This window comes from Propithecus coquereli, unplaced genomic scaffold, assembly GCF_000956105.1.
Source record: "Propithecus coquereli isolate 6110/MARCELLA unplaced genomic scaffold, Pcoq_1.0 Scaffold325, whole genome shotgun sequence".
In the NCBI taxonomy this organism is placed as follows: domain Eukaryota; kingdom Metazoa; phylum Chordata; class Mammalia; order Primates; family Indriidae; genus Propithecus; species Propithecus coquereli.
In genome coordinates, this window is record NW_012148897.1 from 1,469,102 (window position 1) to 1,490,366 (window position 21,265).

Consider the following 21,265-nt stretch of genomic DNA (forward strand, 5'->3'; position numbering starts at 1 on the left):
TGGCTTAGAAATTCTCCCTAATTCATCCCTATGGTTGCATAGCATTGAGGGTGCAACATCAGGTACCTTAAAAAGGAAAAGAGGATTATTTAATGGGTGTAGCTCTCAGAAGGAAGGGGATGGAAGTAGTGGCAACAACTGCCCCAATTCCCCCATTTTCCTGCTCCTGACGTCCTTGTGGAATATGTTCTTGTCTGAACAGTCTTCCCTTGCCGCTCTTCATAAAATATTCCTATTTATTTCCCCCATAGCACTTATTACAGTTTGCAATCTTTATCTGTTTACTATCTGATATTCATTACTCTCATTGAATGCGAGCTCTCTGAAAGCAGATATCTTGTTCTATAACTCCTTTATATGATATGGTGTCTGACACAGAGTAGGTTTTAATAAACATTTGTTGACTGGATAAAAGGAAGAAAGAAAGAGAAGCATGGGTATGAGAAGAAACATAGCATGAAATGTTGCTTTAAATGAAATGTTGTGAGAAGTTAAAAATAGCTATTCAAATAGTAAAGGAATGCTTTCATCTTACAATTCTACGGAACTATACAGGGTCAGAGGGGAATAATGCTCTACATAAGGGCAAAAAGTTCATTGCTGTTGCAGCCCATGCAACATATGCATACATATCCATTTGCCTAAAATGGTTTCAAAGTCTTTAGTTTTTATATTAGCATTAGCATTCAAGAATACAACTTGAATACAATACTGGTATGTATGATATGTTTGAAGGCTCAGAAATTGTGGGAATGCTATGGTATGAATGTGTCCCCCAAATTTCATATGTTGAAAACTTAATCCCCAGTGCAGTGGTGTTGAGAGATGGAAACTTTAAGAGGTAATGGGTTAATAACATTATTGCTGTAGTGAGTTTTTATGATAGTGAGTTTGGCCTTCTCTTGCTCTCTGTGCTCTCTTGCCCTTCTGCCTCCTAACATGGGATGATGCAGCAAGAAGGCCTTCACCAGATGCAGGTACCTTGATATTGGACTTCCCAGCCTCCAGAACTGTGAGAAATAAATTTCTTTTCTTTATAAATTACCCAGTCTGTGGTATTCTATTTTAGCAACATCAAGTAGACTAAGAGAGGAAGAATATTTTGACAAAATTTTTTTAGGGTATAGTTGGATCCAGCTAGTTTCTAATAGATAAAGATGTTGTGGCTAGATGAGGAGTTAAGAAAAAAGAGAATATAGAATTGACTATAAGGCATGACAAGGCAGGCACGCTGGGAGTAAGAGAGGTGGAGGTAAAATTAGATGGAGAAGATATGATAACAGAATTTGGTCTGGAACCATGGTAGGTGTGTCTGGCAGAAAGGGATTTAATATGGGTAATTACAAGGGGGAAGCTGCAAAGGGCAAGGAGGGCTGTTACTAGCTGTCAGGTTTGTCTCCAGCCTTCAGAGAATCCGGACATTGCTACTGTGGCCAAGGGCAGGACTGTAGGTTGCTGTTGCCAATAGCCACAGCCACTCACAGAACCATGGCAGGAATTCAGGTCGGTGTGCCAGAGGCCACTTCAAAACTTCACATTTGCCAAAGCCCATGCATTTGCTGGCTGCTGCCTGTAGAAGAATAATGGCTTCCACTTTCTTTCTGTCTTACACATCCCATGTGAGTATCTTTTATTGGCAGAAACTAAATTGGAACCCTGATGGCAAGAGATTCTAGGAAATGTATTAATAATTCCCAGGCTTTGGAGCCCCTCAGATCTGTGGGAGCAGATAAAAGGAAATGGGGATGGTGCCAATGCCCAAATGCAATCTGGCACAATATGAGAATAGGAAAAACTGGTGACTGCTTTAAAATATTATTTCTGGCTAGTTTATTTCATTATATCTAATACTCACTAAAAAACATAGCCAACAGTTACTGAAGACCCTGTGCTAAGAGCTTTTCATGCATTATCTCATTAAGTTTCACAACCACACAAGATGAAGCTACTATTATCTCCATTTTAGAAATGAGGAACTGAGACTTAGAGAGGTATAGTAACTTGCCACGAATCAAACAACTAGTAAGTGGAAGATCTGAAACTTGAACTCAGGACTGACTCCCTACAAAACTAATGGTTTTTAGTCTTTAAACTACACTACTTGACAGTCAATTGTTAAATTTATTTATAATGCATGAGCCTAGCCTCAACATAATACTTGTTAGTCATCTTACAATATTCACTGTTAGGTCAGTGGAAACACTTTCCTTCTACTGGGAAAAGAACTAATAAATATTTAAAGAATATTCTCCCAATCTTGGGCACCTTCTTCTTAATGAAAAGGAAGAGTACATCATTAGAAGAAATATAATGCCCCCTGCATTTATATGACATTTTTATGGAATTAGCTAATTTTCACGTATTAATAGAGTGCCTACTGTTATAAAACAACACCATAGATTTCAAGGTTAGAAGGGACATTCAACATCAAAGAATATTTGAGATCTCCCCTAGCAGAATTTCAATGAGGGGTGGCCCAACTTCTGCTTGAACACTTTCTGTGGGTGAGATTTCCAGGGGTCTGGGGTTGATGGATGATGAGGAGGAGCTCAAAGGATGTCTGCTGTTGGGGTAAATGTAAGATGGCACTACTTGGAGGCTGCTTAGTCAGTTTTGTCTCAATGGTAGCAAAAATAGTGTTAGACTAGAGGCTGGAACTATTGGTATCAGCTATTGTTTACTGCCTAATCTTGCTAAAACTCTGTGGCTTACAAATTATAACATGTGTGTCTATGGTAGATTCAAGATGGCCAGAAATTATTTGACATTTCTTGCATTGAGAAGTGGGGTCTATGCCCCTTCCATTTGAGTATAGCTGGCCTCTGTGAGTGCTTTGACTAATAGAATCCAATGGAAGGGTTACTGTGGCAGTTTTCAACTATAGCCTTAATAGATTAGCAGCTTCCATGTTCCTGGAACACTCTCTTTGGGAGCCCTGAGCCATGTTGGAAGAAGTTTGAGTATCTTGAGACTGGCATGCTGGAGAGACTGTATGATTGGTAGTCCCAGCTGAGCCCAGCTATTTTCCATTTATATCAAGGCACCATACTTGTTAAGCCTCTCCAGATAAGCTCACCCACCAGCTAATCAAGTTTGAGTGAACTTAGTTGATGTCTCATGAAGCAGAAGAATCCCCTAGTGGACCTTGGCCTGAATTTCCGACCCATGAAATTGTTAGCTATAATAAAATGGTGGTTTTAATCTACTGAGTTTGGGGTATTTTGTTACACAACAATAGATACCTGGAATGTATCTGTGGGATTGGTGAGGGTTCTCTAAACTTGGTTGGCCTCAGCTGGTCTTACCTAGGCTCACTCACGTGTCTTTAGGTTACCTGAGGACTCTGATCTAGGTTGTATTTGGCTAGGGCAGCTTTTCCATGTTTCTCTCATCCTCTTCCTGTGACCAGTGAGCTAGGTAATTCATATCCTTCTGATGGTTATCCAAAGATGCAAGAGGAGAACTGGAAATACACAAGGGTCCTTGAGACCTAGGCTTGGCACTGGTACCCTGTCACTTCTATCAAGTTCCATTGGCCAAAGTCATGTGGCTGAACTCAGAGTCAAGGAACTGGAGTAGAGACCCCATTTCTTTTGTGTAGGACACCACAAAATTCATATAGCAAAGGGTGTGAGAACATGTGACTCTAGGGAGGAGTGAAAAATTGGGGACAATAATGCAATCTACTACATTTATTCATTTCAGTTCAGCAAACATTTATGGGACACTTAATATTTGCCAAATATTATGCTAGGTGCTGAGAACATAGAAACAAAAGAGACTTAACTATCTTCTCTTGAAATGCTTACAGTCTAGGCAAACTCAGGATAAGAGAAAGGTTTATTGTATATAGATTCTCTGATTTGGGACCTCAAACTCCTATTTTGATCTTTACTCTTAACCTCTTTGCTAAGATTTATACCACTTTAAACTTCAGGCTTAGCATGTAAGTTATGTCTTACTGTTTTAGTGATTTAAAATTTGACCAGAAGCCCTTACTTGCTTGACTAATTGTGGAAATTTTGTTTGGCTATTTTTTTATGTTTTTACACAAACATGAAAAATTCTACTTATAAAGAAATGACACATCTGCCTTGTCAGTCAAGTTACTACCAACTTTTGCTCCACTGTCTTTTGAAGGGCTTCACGTTTTCCTCATCTCTAAATTCCTATTTATTTATTTATTTCGGCATATTACGGGGGTACAAATATTTAGGTTACATAAATCTTTGCTCTACCAGCTCAGCTCATCTCCAAATTCTTAAGGAGCCTTATCAGAGTCTTAAAGTGCGGCCAACATTACCCTTTAACATCTGCATTTAAACTGGGAAGCAGGGATCCACCATGCAAGAGAAACATATATGAGGACAATTCATGCCCTCAAATAGGGACACTGAGCCCTTTCCTTATGCTGATGAGCTCTTTTCATTCCTATCTGTAGCCCTTGGGCCCTTGTGCTTGGTCCCCCCTGTAACTTTGTTTACCCACACCAATGTGCTCCACTGTCAGAGCCAGACTTCTCATCTCTACCCTTCCTTGTCTCTCTCATTAAGTTCCCATTTCTTGTCTGTGGGAAGTCACTTCTTCTACTGAAAGGTCCAGAGCTGAGTTCCCTGAAGGGTCCAGCTTCATTCCTTTCTGCAGTATCTCTGATCACTCATGAATTCCCGGGCAGCATGGCACAGTGGGAAGTGCATGGCTGATTTTGGAGTCAAATGGACCTAGATTTTAATCTCAGTCCCACTACTTACTAACATTGTGATCTTGTGAAGGCTGTTTAACCTCTCTATGCCTCAGTTTAATAATCCATTCTTTGGGCACAATAAATCTTACCTTGCATGGTTCCTGTGTGGTATATTATAATTGAAATAACAATTATGTGTGCCTAGGACAATGCCTGCTATGCTCTCAATGTTGGTTCCCTTCCCCTCCCCTGTTCCACCAGCTATCTCTTTCTTACCTCCTCAGGATTGGTTTACCAAGATACTACCACAACATGCTTGCAGGGTCAAAAATGCTTTATTCATATGGAAGACTAATGCAGGTATATTTTAGTATGGAAAGAGAAGGGTTATTTTCCCATGGGATCTCACTTGTCTATGAGACCATAAGAAATATCTTAGAGCATTAGCACTCAGCATTCTGGAAACCCTAATTCTTCTTAAAGTGGTGAGGGAATTAAAAGCCACCAATATTTCAATATTTCATTTGGGCCTTCTGCCAGACCTCTGATTTCTCTTTAGCCTGAAGATGTGGGCCTGGTTATTTTTGAATATTTACTGCAGAAAAGATCCTTAGGGATGGGGCTGGTTTTTACTTGTCTTTATATTTTAGGACCCCACACAGACTTCTCAGATGCTCGAATAAACGTTTGCTGAACAAATGAATATTTTATTGAATGCAATTGTATGAACCAATGAAAGTTCAATTATTTTATTTCCAAACAGAATATTTCTGTTGTTTACCTTTTGCTGGGGTTGGATTTAGCTGAATGATGCACAGTAATCATGTTTTATATGCTCACTCTTGGGGTTGAAGCGTGTGTGTGTATGTGGAGGCGAGTCCATATTTGGGGAGATGTGGAGTTATCAGGGCCCTTCATGCTTTCCTTTCTTTCCTTTGTTGTCTCTTGTCTCTCCTTACTAGACTGTAAACTCCCTGAGGACGAGGCCATGGCTTATGTTTGGTGTCACCACGTAAGTGCTCGTGACATTGTTGATATTCAGTAAATATTGGTCGAATGGAAGAATACAGTAGCAAAGACGACTGGAAAGAAAGTTAGCATTTTTGGATTTTTATATGATTTTTCGGAATGAAACACACCATCTTTCTCCCTTCTCATCTGCACTGATTTATATCTATCTTTTCCATTGCTCTGTTCCACTGAGCTATGTTTGGATTTATTGTTCTTTCACCTCATCCTTATAAATGCCGCATGATTTGTGGAAAAGGGTTTAGGCTCTGAAATTAAGCAGACCTGGATTCAAGTCTCAAATCTGTAACTTACTGGTGTGTGTCCCTGGGCAAGGCAAGCTTCTTGTGCCTGTTTCTCCGTCTGTGAAGGTGCTCTGAGACCGGATGGGACTGATGAATGTAAGGCACCTGTGCAGAGTAGGGTCTCCATAAAATAGCAGGTGTTTTTACTATCCTTATTTCCACTCCCTTTATGTTCTCACCATTTATCGTAATTACTCCTTCCTTCTGTCAGAAAACGTGCATTTCTAACCTGGGCTATCTTAGCAGCCGCTGGACTGCTGGGAGTTAATGGGAAATGGAATATTGTGAACTATCAAAATTTCACCTCATTGGGAATTTTATATCATATCACTTTGGACATTGATAAAGGCCTTTTAAGAACAACCACACTTTGTCCAATTAAAATAATATAAAGATAAATGTGAGCTTATAAAAAACTCCTCAAATTATTAAAGCAAAGAGTTGGAGAGTTAAATGGTATGTGAAGAAACTAAGGATATAGCATATATTTAAATTTACGATGTTTTTTGTCTCTCTCCATTTATTACAATAGATTTAAAAAAATTGTTCTCACAACCCGAGCATTATGCCTAGTAGATTTAAAGACTATTTCGCCAGTATTTTTTCTTGAAATAATTGAGTTTGCTGGAATAAACTATTCCGCTCAATATTTTTCATCTCCCTCTAATACAAATGTATTTGATTCCTATAAATCTGAGTGAGATCAGTCAGGAAATTGTACATATTTATTTTCCACAGGGTATATGAGCTATTAAGTCATGTTGCACTTATTATAGATCATGTTTGTTATTTGGCAAGATAATTTGAATGATTGAGAACCACATTTTAGAACATTCGATATTGAGGAAACAATCAGAAAGGACAGTTGAAGCAAAGTGTTTTTTATAATAAATACCTCAAGTAAATAAAATATTCTGTTGTGATTCAAGCACAAATTTACATATAAAATGTATCAAAAATATATCATTTTATATTTTGTTTACTATTCATTCTTATGATTCATATGTGTATTTCTCTTATTCAAGTACATATTTATATCAATTAATCTTTTCATTTGGACCTCATGTAATATGTGTATATTTTCTTATTATCTTCCTTCTAGCCTCAAATATGTGGATGTTTTCTTGGCTTTGTGCCATTTTAATTATGTTGGCTATTGCTGGTATGAACACAATAGCAAAGACCACACCATATACCAAATTTACGAAGAAATCTGAGGGAAAAGAGGTGCCAAAGGGTCTAAAGCCGTCCAGTGGTCCTGCTCCGGAAGAAGAAGAAACCCCCTTCACAGAAGTGGCTGAAATGGCAGCACCAACCAACAAACCTTCGGCCCTAGACTCTGCCTTTGGCACTGCCACTCTCTTTCCCTTTGAAAACTTCACTCTTGACCCGGCTGATTTCTTTTTGAATTGTTGTGATTGTTGTTCACCTGTCCCAGGGCAGAAAGGAGAACCTGGAGCGACTGGAAAGCCAGGTATTTGAAAATGTAGGAAGCCATGTTTCCTACCTGTACTTCCTTAGAGTTGAGAGGTGGCTGGAGGGGGGACATTGCCTCAAAGGTTTTCACATTGTCATGCAAATGGTGGCAGGCTTAGGTTTACCACTGTGACAAATGCAAATAGGTGCCGTGTTGCCCAATGTGGTAGCCACTAGCCTGCCCAATGTGGTTATTAATAAATATTAAAATTAAAATTAAAATTAAATAAAATAAAAAATTCAGTTCATTAGTCACGCTAGCCACATTTCAAGTGTTCAAGCTGCATGTAGCCAGTGCTGTCATATTGAGCAGTGCAAATATGGAACATTTCCATCTTTGTAGAAAATTCTGTTGAACAGTGCTGGTTAGAGAAAGTCATGGACCACCAACCCCAGCACTGGTGCTGTGGTTCTTCAAGTCACACAAGTTGATAACCAATACCATCTTTTCATTAGTGGCTGATTTGAAAAAGGTAAATGAAACTTACCGTGCCTGGTAAGAGTGTGCTGACTGATGGATTTTCAGAATGCTATTTGTGGTTAAGATTAGAGAGGAAATGCCTGTGAGGTAGAGAATAAAGCTCAGGATTCAGTTTGCTTCTCATTGAAATTCTGAGGCAACACCATTGCCTGTGTCCTTGCCCAGCAATTTTCTCCATTGAACTCTATGGTTATATATTTCAAAATTTCAGCTGCCTTTAATATATACCAAATGAATATACTCTCAGTTTTATTCTGATACATTTGGCTTTTACATGTCATACAGCAGAGAATTCAAGGTAAAATTAAGATCAGAATGTCAATTTCAAATTCATTATTCCTTGAAAAAAATATAAATATTTGTTATGTCTTGCCTGAAGAATTTAAAGTTATAAAATCAATAACTATGCATCTTCACTAAACTTTTCACTCATTTCATCCCATTGCGTAGGGATCTTTTGGTCAATGTGTTCAATATGCAGAGCTGGATTAAGGGGTAAAGGAGATGGCCAGTGGCCTAGGGCACCAAGATTTCAAGGTTGCTAAAACATTACTGGAAATGTAACGAGACTGAGAAAATTATATTTACCAGAACTCTTAGTATCCTATCTGGCTGGTAAGCAGCTTGGGGGTGAAAACCTCAAGGGCATGGTCAAGTAGACACAGCTGGTTGCTAAACTGTTCGCTAATACTGTGACATCTGTAACATCAGGGCTTTTGTTTTAACGAGTAGTGGATTTAGCCGGGCTATTCTTAGAGTTCAGCCTCTCCTCTAAATACATGTGACAGATATTTTCAAGGTGTGCCAAGTTATTACCCTGCCTGCCGGGCTCATATGTCTTAGTCTAACTGGTTCTGTCACAGATCACAGTGCTTAAGAGCTCAGAATGTTGAATCTATCATGGTCCTACCTTAGGGAAGCTTCATTCTCTAAGTCTCAGTTTCCAAGACATAAAAATGGGATAAGAATTATGCTAACTTCATGGAATTGTCAAGAGAACTGAACGAACTAATGCATGTAAGTACTCAATGTGGTTCCTGGAATAGAATAAATGCTCAATAAACTATTAATATTTTTATTTTCCCAGTTAGCTGTGGTAGGAATTTGGTTCTCCCTTGTGGAATACTCCGAGCCTGATATGAAAGAATTCTGTTTTTGAGATTCAGAGAGAGATATTTGTTCTGGTTTTACTAGTGTTTTCAAGAACACTGCTTTTTTTCTATCTTTTAAAAATGAGAACTCTAGTATAAGAGCAACACTGAACAAACTTGAAAAAGGAAAATAAACCTACTCTATTCCAACTACTTTAATTTTTCTTCATTATTTTTCAGTTCTAGGTCATATGAACACATATACACATGCACATTGCATATGTCGCATTTTGCATTATTTACTTTGAAAAGTCATGAGTCTAACTTATAGAGTTTCCGCATGAAAATGTTTTAAAGTATTCAGATATACCTAATAGACAGCAAAGGTAAAATTCCATTGAAAATTTTATCTTCTGCTTCTCTCATTAGTTCAGATACAATAATAGGTACCTACAATGTGTCAGGAGTGGTTAGGCATTTTATATTATCTCTAATCTTTGTAAAAATGTTAAAAATATTATTACATTTCAACTGATTTAATTACATTTCATAGAATTTTTGGTAACTCTAGAGGTTAGACTACCTGCAAGGGCAGAACCTGGAGTCTGAGTAGATTTGTGCTCCTTTAAGCCCCAGCTCTTCCCATTATGTTCAGCCTTATGGTATTTATACTAATAAGCTTAGATGTACATCTCACCTAGATGTAAGAGGCAGCCTTCCCACCCCTGGTACCCATGTATCTGTAGTTGCTGTGAGCTCCCTGTGCCAACCTGAGCATAGCCCTCGAAATTTCCCTCAATAGTATAACCACAGCAAGCATTTTGAGGCAGAGGGAGGGGACACATTGCATGGTGAAATGTAATTGGTCATCTTGTTTGCTTCCACCTCCTTTGCTTATTCTCTCTCTATTCCTCTCCCTGCAATCCTTTCTTTTCTAGGCAGGGGAGCTTAATCACCACCTTTGGTTATTTGAACCTGCCTTCAGCCTTAACCTCCACTGCAAGCCATTTATTAAAGTTTTTCTTTCCAACAAATAAAATATTCTTTCAAAGAGAAATTCTATTGAATATAATTTTCTCCATTTCATCAGTCATAATTACAATAATTAAGGGAAAATTAATTAAGATGAAATATAACTTCATTGTGTGTACTTACCTATATGGTTAACTTTCAAAGAAACTGGCCATAACTTATTCCAATTTGGGATTATTGCAGTGATTGGGAAACAATTCCTATGGCTTGGACAGGGATGGGTTACAGGAAGGATAATTATCCCAGGCATAGGTTCCCTGTTTGCCCAGGTACATGGAAGGGACCTGGACTTCCTGGATGGGCTAGGACACTCAACGAGGCTTGAGCCCTCAGTGATCTGACCCTAGCCTGCCTCTCAGCCTCCTCCCATCCTTGATCGCTACCTTCATCCACAGTGCTCTTCTTTCAATTTCTTAAAAATACCATGTTTTTTTCTATTCTTGTTTTTCCTGAAATATCTTTCTAAATTTTTTTTTTTTTTTGCTTTGGGAAATCTTAGTCCATTCTTTGAGTCTTAGCTTCATGCCATTTTCTCAGGGTAGTCTCCTCTGATCTCATAAATTAAGTCCTTTTACTATAACCTACAATAGGACCTTCCTATTTTTCTTTATAGCATTAACTAGACTGTGGCAATTTCCATGTAATTGCATGGCTATTTGTTCAATGTTTATCTTTCAAAGACTCCTCACTACAGGAGAGTAGAAACTACTGGACTGTTGATGGCTGCATTCCTAACACCTAGCAGGGTGCTTGGTGTGTAGGAGGGCTCAGAAATAGTTCATGAATGAATAAATAAGTGAACGAGCAGAAAATCCAAAAGTGCTAAGTATTGTGTTTTTCAATCTGAAAATGTGGTCCACATGAGGTCAAGTGTCAGATAATCATTTTGTTCTTGTTGTTTGATATAGTGCTGCTCTCCAGAATCATTTGATCACTGCCATGAATACAGTGACAAGTACTAATGGGCTCAATTTATCTATTTAGGTAGTACAAAATTGCAAATCAGACAAAAATATTGCCCTTAGAACTCTGTGATAGTTTATTCTCACCCGGATTTTATCATTAGGACATTGACAGTGGTGTCAATAAAATGACTGCTCTTTCCCCCCCTTGACTGATGAATTTCAAAAGAAAAATTTTCTACCCTGCTGGGTTTAAAATCCTATTTCCAGGTCCTAAAGGAGAGGCTGGGATCCCAGGGTCACCAGGAGTTGTTGGGCCCCAAGGCCCAAAAGGCCTCAAAGGAGAGAAAGGTAGGTAATTCATTTCATTTCATGTCAAAATTCAAGGGACGTTCTGCAGCGTTTTTCAGGGCAGCAATTTGCTAAGTAAATACTAGATTCTTGAAGGTGAATAGCCTGCCTGCTAAGAAGAATTCAAAATATTTGATTTATCAATGGTAGGAACAGAATTTAATTAAAATTGAAGTAATGAAGAGTAAAAAGTGATGTTGGACCAGTCACCTTACTTCACCTGGAAATTGAGGGCAATGGACTAGATATTTATTTATACCCTGTTTACTATGAAAGAAGATTTGTAGTTATGAGTGCTTTCATAGGCCTTTTTTTTGAGACAGAGTCTCACTGTGTTGCCCGGGCTAGAGTGCCGTGGCTACATCCTAGCTCACAGCAACCTCAAACCCCCGGGCTCAAGCGATCCTCCTGCCTCAGCCTCCCGAGTAGCTGGGACTACAGGCATGTGCCACCATGCCCAGCTAATTTTTTCTATATATTTTTAGTTGTCCAATTAATTTCTTTCTATTTTTAGTAGAGACGGGGTCTTGCTCTTCAGGCTGGTTTCGAACTCCTGAGCTCACACAATCCACCCGCCTCGGCCTCCCAGAGAGCTAGGTTTACAGGCGTGAGCCACCGCGCCGGGCCTCCATAGGCCTTTTCCAGCTCAGAAATTCTGTAATTCCACAGGTGCATCAGTAAAGAATGCTTTCTGCCCCAGGAAATCCCTGGTCCTGTAAGTGCTTAAAGGTATTGAAGGAAGGTTACAGATTCACTGGGACATTTAGAAATTCCTCGGTGAATACCAGCAGCCTGTAGAAATACCACCTATCCATCAAGTTAAATGTTTTAGCCTCAGTGTCACATGTCAAAAGACCTAATATCATCTATACATTACCCTCCACATGGCTCCGGAACTGCCTAACTCATTTCTGGTAGAACATTCAGCGAAGTAGTTACTCAAAAAATATGCTAAGGGAAGAGAGAGCTCCTTCACACTTGTCAGTTATGTGGTTTTCATTCTTGGAAACATTTAATCCTTTTGTGCTTGAATTATGTTAGCAGAAAACCCTGTGAAATAAAGATGAGTGATGAACTTCCCCAGTGATTCATACGTTTTGGAAGCTACCCTTCTGGAAATAAAAGAAAAAATAAGGGAAGTACCATAAAATAAGGTTCTTAAGAATATTCTTTGATGAAAGATCAAAAGTAAAAATTCATTCAGCCAGTCTCTATAAAGTGGCAACTCTACTTTTCTTCTACTTCCAGACTTATCTTGGACTCTTGGTTAAGATTGAAAGTTAAAAAAAATGAGTAGAATCACTGCATCCTTCTTAATCATTACTTGACTGAGTAAATTTAACATAAGCAACTAAACTCCTTAAATGAACTTGAGAGCCAGAATAACTCTGTATGGTGAAGGTTAGTATTTGAGTACTGGCAAGGACTGGGAATAGGATCGGTTCTTCCCTTCCATTTAGGGTTAGGTTCTCTCAGATTGCATCCAGATATTTTCCTGATGTCCTATGGGTTAATTTCCAAATTTTTTATTTTATGTGGAGTCGTAACGGAGGAACTAGCAACTTAGAAAACTCCACTGCGTGATCTATGGTGAGATTTCTCTAGTTGGTCTTGTGAAATCAGGAGGAGGCTATTCTCATTACATTTAATTTCCTTAGGGTTTCTTTTTCCATGACAAAAATGAAACAGAAAATGTGAGTTATACCATAGATAATATTGATGCTAGAAAATTGATGCCAACCAATGTTGTATGAGGTCATGTTTGACTTTGTACAAATTTTTAAATTTTTTCATACCTCAGTTTCTTCTGTGATAAAATGGTGACAAAGATTCTACTCTACCTTTCTTGAAGGGGAGGTGCTATAAACTTCTATAAATTAAAAATTGTTACAGTTGATGAAATGTGCTCTGTTATATGAGCTTCTGTGTTATATAAGAGGCTGCATTAATACCAAATAAAATTATATTAAATAAAAGACTGATTAAGTAAAAAAAAAATAATGGTAAGAGCTTGGAACAATACCTGGTACGAAGAAAATTCTCAATAAGAATGAGATATTATTAATACTATTATTATTGCTATAATCATTTACAGTTGAAAACAATCTGGTATGACTTCACTGTAATAGGATGAGCTTTTAGTGAGGTCCAATATAAAAATGTATTTTATGGTAATATGGTAAATATCTGAAAACCCAGCTCTTTGGATTTTTTCAAACATGAATTCTCACAGTTCTATAATTTTTCCAAAAAGTGTATAAAAATATCCAAAGACAAAATGGAAATTGGCTTTTCCTTAATGGTCTATGTCAAGGACAATTTTTTTTTCCAGATGGGTTTTTATTTGGCTAGTTTTAGCCGATTTCAGAATGTGTCCTGTGTTTAAACTTGTATGGTATTATTTCTGAGGCAAGGTGGGCATATATTAGTAAAGAAGACATTTCAACTGTCATTCAAAATTCATTATAGGAAAAATCTAAACACATACATATATAATACAAGCGGGATGTTGTGAGTTTTTGAGAGGTTTGAAGTGCCATGGGGACACAGAGGACAAAGATGAATTGTGTTTGAAGGGATTGGCACTATCTCCAGATCTCCTTTAAATGGTTTACCCATAATGAGGATTAAATACTGTATTCCTAAGGACCCTAATAAATTCTTTTTCTACACTATTTTACCTTTAAACCATTTGGTTAAAGAAAACACTGGGATGTGACATGGTTATGAAAGGAATGTTAGGTATATTGTAAGTAATATAGTTGGTAAAAAGTTAATCTTGGTATCATTTTAGGACTTAAAGGAGAACGTGGAGACCAAGGAATAGGTGGAGTTCCAGGATACCCAGGAAAACCTGGAGAGCAAGGTAGAGTATAAAATACATTTATTTTGTACAGGAATATGTGTAGTATAGTCCTTCATTCTCTTCCTGTTTGTATTTAAAGTTATCAGAGAGGTACGAATTACCGTTATTGTAATAATTCAGTGTACCTAACTGGATGAAGTGTTACCACTGGTCTAGGAGTTGGGAGACTGGGTCAAAGTATCTGAGTTCTGCTCCTGTCTCTAGTTGTAAAATGGAAAATAAAAATCCCTAAATCTTTCTGGGTTTTGGTTTCTTTGCCTGTAAGATTTTGGGTTTGGAGGGACAATCTGGAGATTTAGGAGAACACTTTGTTGGGACAAAATGAAAAAGGTAATGGAATACAATGGGCAGCTATAGTTCCTATATTCTTTATTATTTTAAAAGTAAAAAAAAAAAAGAACTAGATATACGAGGTCTGAATACAAACTATTATTTCCGGAAAGCATTAATTTCTCCCCTTCTGAGAGCGTGGCGTGATATAAAGTGCTCATTTTAAGAGCCTCCTAGGCACAGCCATTGCCAAGGCAAGAGCTGGATTTCCAGGTCCCAGTCAGCAGGTTTTATGTCTAGTTTTTTTTGTTTGTTTGTTTTTGTTTTTTTTTTTAAAGACAGAGTCTCACTGTGTTGCCCGGGCTAGAGTGCCCTGGCGTCAGCCTAGCTCACAGCAACGTCAAACTCCTGGGCTCAAGCGATCCTCCTGCCTCAGCCTCCCGAGTAGCTGGGACTGCAGGCATGCGCCACCATGCCCAGCTAATTTTTTCTATATATTTTTAGTTGTCCAATTAATTTCTTTCTATTTTTAGTAGAGGCGGGGTCCTGCTCTTGCTCAGGCTGGTCTCGAACTCCTGAGCTCAAACAATCCACCCCCCTCGGCCTCCCAGAGAGCTAGGATTACAGGCGTGAGCCACCACACCTGGCCTTTATGTCTAGTTTTTGAGCTCTGTGGTAATAGCATGCTGTTGATAGCCCTCGTGGTCCTTAAACATTGTTTGAACTTTCCGTTGCAGGCGGACTTGGCCCTAAGGGGGACAAAGGAGACACTGGCCTGGCCGGAGTGAAAGGACAAAAAGGCTCACAGGGGGACGCGTGTGAGAATGGCACCAAAGGGGACAAAGGAGACCGAGGGGCAGCGGGCCTGCAGGGCTTGAATGGAAGGCCTGGGGCCAAGGGCGAGAAGGGGGAGCTGGGGGAGAAGGGCTGCTGCGGAGAGTCCGGGGAGAGGGGAGGAAAAGGACAGAAAGGGGAGTGGGGCACGAAAGGAGAGAAAGGGAGCAAAGGAGACGCAGGAACGGAAGGCAAAAGAGGCCCTGACGGTCTGCCTGGGGCCAAAGGGGATCCAGGGGCTAAAGGAGAGAAGGGAGAGCTGGGGCCTCCGGGTCGCATGGGACCTGCTGGGCCGAAGGGCGAGCTCGGGAGCAAAGGGGTCCGAGGCCCTGCCGGGAAGAAGGGCTCCCGGGGCTTCAAAGGCTCCAAGGGGGAGCGGGCCGGCGTCCCGCAGTCGGCGTTCAGCGCTGCTTTGTCAAAGCCTTTCCCTCCTCCCAACGCCCCCATCAGGTTTGACAGGGTTCTCTACAATGACCAAGGGAACTACAGCCCCGTCACCGGGAAGTTTAACTGCACCCTTCCCGGAACATATGTTTTTTCCTACCACGTTACCGTGAGGGGCCGACCTGCTCGCATCAGCCTGGTGGCCCGGAGTAAGAAGCAGTTCAGGTCCAGAGAAACTCTCTACGGTCAGGAAGTGGACCAGGCCTCTCTCCTCATCATCTTGAAGCTGGGTGCAGGAGACCAGGTCTGGCTCGAAGTGTCCAAAGATTGGAATGGGGTGTACGCCAGCCCTGAGGATGACAGCATTTTTACTGGATTCCTTTTGTACCCGGAGGAAACTCCTGGAATTTCACCGTAAATTTGTGTCTTGAACATTGTAGTTTGAGTTTAGTGGAATAAGTCAGTTAACACAGAGTCATGCTATTAAAAAAGTAACTTCCATTTTTTCATGATTATAAAATGAATATAGAAAAAATTTTTTAAAATTATGTCACCTAGAGTTAATTACTATTCCTATTTTAAGACATACTCTTTAAAAATATTTCTATGTATTTGAAAGCATATTTCGATTAACTTTGTGGTTAGCTTTTTTCTCATTTAGCATTATAATGGCATTACTCAAGCCATTTAAATAATCAATATTTGTATACAAGAATATGAATTGTAATTAATAAATGTATTCTTTTTTTTAATTTCAGCATATTATGGGGGTACAGATGTTTAGGTTACGTATGTTGCCCTTGCCCCCCCCAAGTCCAAGTTTCAAGTGTGTCCATCCCTCAGATGGTACGCATTACACTCTTTGTGTATGCATATACCCGTCCCCTCCTCCCTGCCTGACATCCAATAAATGTGTTCTTATTAGATATCTTCTGTATCTCATATAAATGTGTGTCACTTCCTTCTGTGTGAATGTGAGGCTAATAGCTGATATAGTATGATGGCAGGTCTTTCTTAAAGTTTCTGGTTCTCTTGGGAGGGTTACTTTCCAACAAAATGAAATTATTCTCATGTTAGTTTAATTCAGGGAGACTACATAGAAAGAGTGGTAAAAACTAGCTAAAATATCTTTAAAATTTATCTATGTGTAAGGATTTGCTCATAAAATCTGTATTATATGGACTTGTGTGTTGGGTAAAATCTAAAAAGAAAGTCAATAAAGATATTGCTCAATTGTAGTAAAGATGCTATCATTCATCAAATTATTTTGCTTAGAAGAACTGAATGTCCTCAAAAGATTCAAGAATAAAATTAAATCATCATCGATCTAAATTTGGCCTTTTCTTCATGGTAGAACATTTAATTAGGATTAATTCTTTGGCATCATTATTATCATCTCTATAATAATTAATTCTAGTTATTCAGTGATAACCTTGCTGGAGCGGGTAGGGGCTTGGGAATTCATTTGCAATGTGAATGTTTAATAACTGAGAATATTTAATAATTCAGTGGTTTCATTTTTTAAAAAGTAAATTTATTGAATCCAAATTGAATTTGGTTCTATGAAAGTATATTTATGCAGATTTTTAAATCTTGGTGCATCAAACCAGGGAGTAGGTGATGAGAACTTTATGGTCTTGCTCAGCCAACTTTGGCAAACATCATTCACTTTTGAGATTCTCATTAATATATATATAAAATATTAGAACAGTGTTCAGAGGAATGCTATTTCTGGAAGTTGTTATTATGAACCAGTGGAAAAAGAGTGGGTTCCGTATCAAATATTGGAAGTGCTATATTCTGTATCTCCCACTTGAAGATTTATAAAGCACATTGGTGTAGTCTCTGATATTCCTACAGAAAACAAATTTGTTTAATTTTGTTTTATCTAATGCTTTCAAGTTTATTTTGGGGATGGAACTCATCAAGTAACAACCCGTGGAACCACGTTCTGTAGGCTATCAATTTTGGAAGTGTTGCATTGGTTTCTTCTCCAAGTATTACCCAGCAACCTGGACCAAAGTTCACTCCTGATGGTTCTCCCTTTCTTCTGCAGTTCTCCTTTTAGATTGTAATATTGCTTTAGTTGTGACTGTGCTTGTATTTGTCAGAAGGAGAGTAAGATAATTTGAAAGTGCTTAAAAAGTGATACACTTAAAAATTTCTTTCTTTTCCAATTTGAGAATTAGATAGTGAAGAGATTCAGGAACTTAGAGTTTTGTCTCTTGTTTGTATGTTCTTATGTTTGTTTTTTTCTTTGTGTAATCTCCATTATTAGGTTGGAGTGATTTGGAGGGCTGAGAGCCAACTAACCTAAGAAGGTAGAAGGAAAAGTCCACATCAAAGGATTTGATGTAAAAGACAGCCAGGCAGAGGGTGCAACAGTCCACATGTAGGATTTATGATATCCGACAGTGTCTTATACTTATGTTTCTGGTAGTCATTTTATAGGAAGTCTGGAGTTACAAGTTCAGGGTTAAGATCCAGGATTGGTGGCTGATTATTAGCTTTTTCCAGGGCATCCAAACCAAAGAAGTTGCTATCCTCTGGGAATGGTTTTGGGAGATTCTGAGTTCTTCATGCCACTTTCTGCTTTGAGGGTGGAGAGGTGGCACAACAAAGTGCCCCCTTCCTTCAGCTACATCACGTCTCCCATCTTGTTAAAAACAGAAAAATCAAGAGCGGGTCTCTCCCATCCCAAGGATTTGAATATAATCCCAACCCTGCTCCTACCCTAATGACTACCAAATATACATATCTGAATGCCAGCCCTGAGTATTAAACTGCTGGGAGTTAAATGAACATCCCAAGCTTAACATGAAAAAAATCAATTCTGAAATTCCCCTCAAGCAGCTCTCCTACATCCTTCCTTAACACCTATAATGACAACTTCTGTCCTGTTGCTCAGGTAAAAAGTCTCGTGTGAAAAAACAATGGTGATCTAGCACCTCTTGCATTACGCTGGATAGAGCTGGAGCCCATTCTATTAAGTGAAGTATCACAAGACTGAAAAAACAAGCACCTTTCTTGATTATATTTTCTGATGTACAAAAGTTTTTAATTTTGATGAAGTCCAATTTATCTATTTTTAATTTAATGTAAGGTAGGGGTCCCAATTCATTCTTCTTTTTTTATTTCAGCATATTATGTGGGTACATGTTTAGATTAAATATATTGTTAGATTACGTATGTTTAGATTACATATATTGCCTTTGCCCCACCCCAGTCAGAGCTTCAGGCGTGTCCATCCCCCAGACAGTGTGCACCGCACCCATTAGGTGTGTATATACCCATCCCCTCCTCCCACCTCCCATCTGCTCGACACCCAATGGGGGATAAGTGAGTGTACTAAATACTAATAAAACCATTGAATTATTAAAAAAGAGAGAGAGAAAAACAAGCACCACATGTACTCACCATCAAATTGGTATTAGGTGATCAACACTTAAGTGCACATACTATATGTGCACATTCATTGGGTAACATTCATCGAGTATCGGGCAGACGGGAGGGGATGGGTATATACACACCTAATGGGTGTGGTGTGTACCGTCTGGGTGATGGACACACTTGAAGCTCTGATTCAGGTGTAGCAAAGACAATATATGTAACCTAAACATTTGTGCCCTTGTGATATGCTGAAATAAAAAAATTAAAAAAAACCTCGTGTGATTTGATTTTTCTCTTTTACACTTAAATCCAATCTGTCAGTGATCCTTTTGGCAGTTCCTTCAGAATATATAAAGAGTTTGATGACTTCTCACATCTCTACTGCCACAACCCTGGTCGAGCTACTGCCATTTATCCACTTAGATTATTGTAATAATCCCTTAACTGGAGTCCCCTAACATACAAAAGCTCCAGGGCCAAAATACAAATGGGGTCCCACATACTCCTTGTCGAGATATTTAAAACTTGTATCTCAAGTTGGCAAACAGTTATTTAAAACATGTTCTATCCTCTTACTGTGAAAGATATGCCTCTTTGTTGAAAAAAATAAAAATAAAGCTATGGTTTTTTTATATGGCTGACGGTAAACAAAATATCAAAGATGACTGAATTGCTGTTGTGCATGTTTGGTATCCTATTAATGGGCAGGCAATGTGTGAATGAGTAAGAAGATAAAGACATTAATTCATGAATTACTATATATTTATCCCAAAGATATTGTTTTTAAAACTAAATTTCAGTAAAATATGATGTTTTGTAATTAAGCCTTCCACACAATCCATGTTCTATTGACAGTTTTGTCAAATTAGACCAACTTCGTTGAATCATTGTATTTCCTAGTAATTTTTAAAAATTAATCTCTATTTGGAGTAAGAAAATTTGCTCAGCTAAATTGGCAATAAGGTTTGGAAATGAACGAGTGATGTTATAAATCATGTTCAAATATGATTAACTATAATGAGGGTTCCATAAGATGCATTGTCATTATTGTAGAAAATATTGCAAAATATTTAAATTTTATCATATAAGCCAATGATCACTTATATTGCCATTTTACCATCTCTTAAAACAATAGTCTAGAACCTAGATCCATCGTGGGTTTTCTGTCTGGACCTGTATAAATATAAGTTTAGTGATATGAATTGTTTAATATTGAATAATATTCTTTAGCCCTTAAATGTTCAACTTTTACAAATGTCATGCAATTCAAGAGTATCTCAAGAATGTTGAAGTGGAGCACAAAGAGAAACAAGAAAATGGACGGCCAGGGCAACTCAGATAGAATACTGTGTTGTCTGTGGCATTTGTGCTCTCCAAGAGGAAGTACTTGATACATTAAAGGAATTTCTCTTAATTAAGCACACCCGTTGCTCAACTCTTTCCACCCTCCAAAGCAGTGGCCATACCCAACAGTACAGCAGTACAGCCCATTAACCTTGATGGCATTTGGAGGCAGCTCCCTTTTTTCTGATGCACGTTGGACAAGAAACATGGAGAAGAGTTTCCCTGGGGCTCCTGAAAGGTGGTGGTGTTGCACCAGAAGGTGGTTGTGCTGCAGTAGAATTGAACCCCATCTCTAATAAAGGTGCTCTGAGTACTATGATAAGTTTATGTATTGTATGCTTGTTTTATGTAGGACCCTCTAAGCGTGGGTCCAGGGCAGAGGCCCCTCCGGCTTGGCTCTAAAGGTAGTGCAGTCTATTTCTGCTTTTTTTTTTCTAAGTAGAGACGAGGTCTTGTCACGGATGGGTTCATAGCACACTGCAGTCTCAAATTCCTGGTCTCAAGTGATCCTTCTGCCTCAGCCTCCTGAGTAGTTGGGACTATAGGTTCACTCCCCTGTGCCTGGCTTATTTTTGCGTTTGATCCCTGTAAACAAAGCAATCCTGTTACACAGGAAGTTGGCTCATCTTACCCTCTGCTCAAAGCCTCTTGAAGCTCGCATCTCATTCAAAGTAGATGCTGCCAAAGCCTTACTATAACCAGAGAGATCATGTGTGATCTGGCTCCCTGTGTCCCCTCTGTCTTGATCTCCTGCTGTCTCTTCCACCTTCACTCTGGACATTGCCGTCAGTCCTCAAATTCACCAGCATCTTTCCACTCAGTATTTTGCACATGCTGTTCTATCTAG

At 38.8% G+C, this 21,265-nt stretch overlaps 1 protein-coding gene across 1 annotated transcript; it reads left to right on the forward strand.

Moving 5' to 3' along the window:
* Positions 1-7,107: 7,107 nt before the first annotated feature.
* On the forward strand, positions 7,108-16,102 carry OTOL1 (otolin 1). The gene is made up of 4 exons (XM_012650432.1): positions 7,108-7,471; positions 11,250-11,330; positions 14,125-14,196; positions 15,204-16,102. The coding sequence occupies exons 1-4, from the start codon at positions 7,108-7,110 to the stop codon at positions 16,100-16,102; spliced, it is 1,416 nt and encodes a 471-aa protein (XP_012505886.1).
* Positions 16,103-21,265: the final 5,163 nt, after the last annotated feature.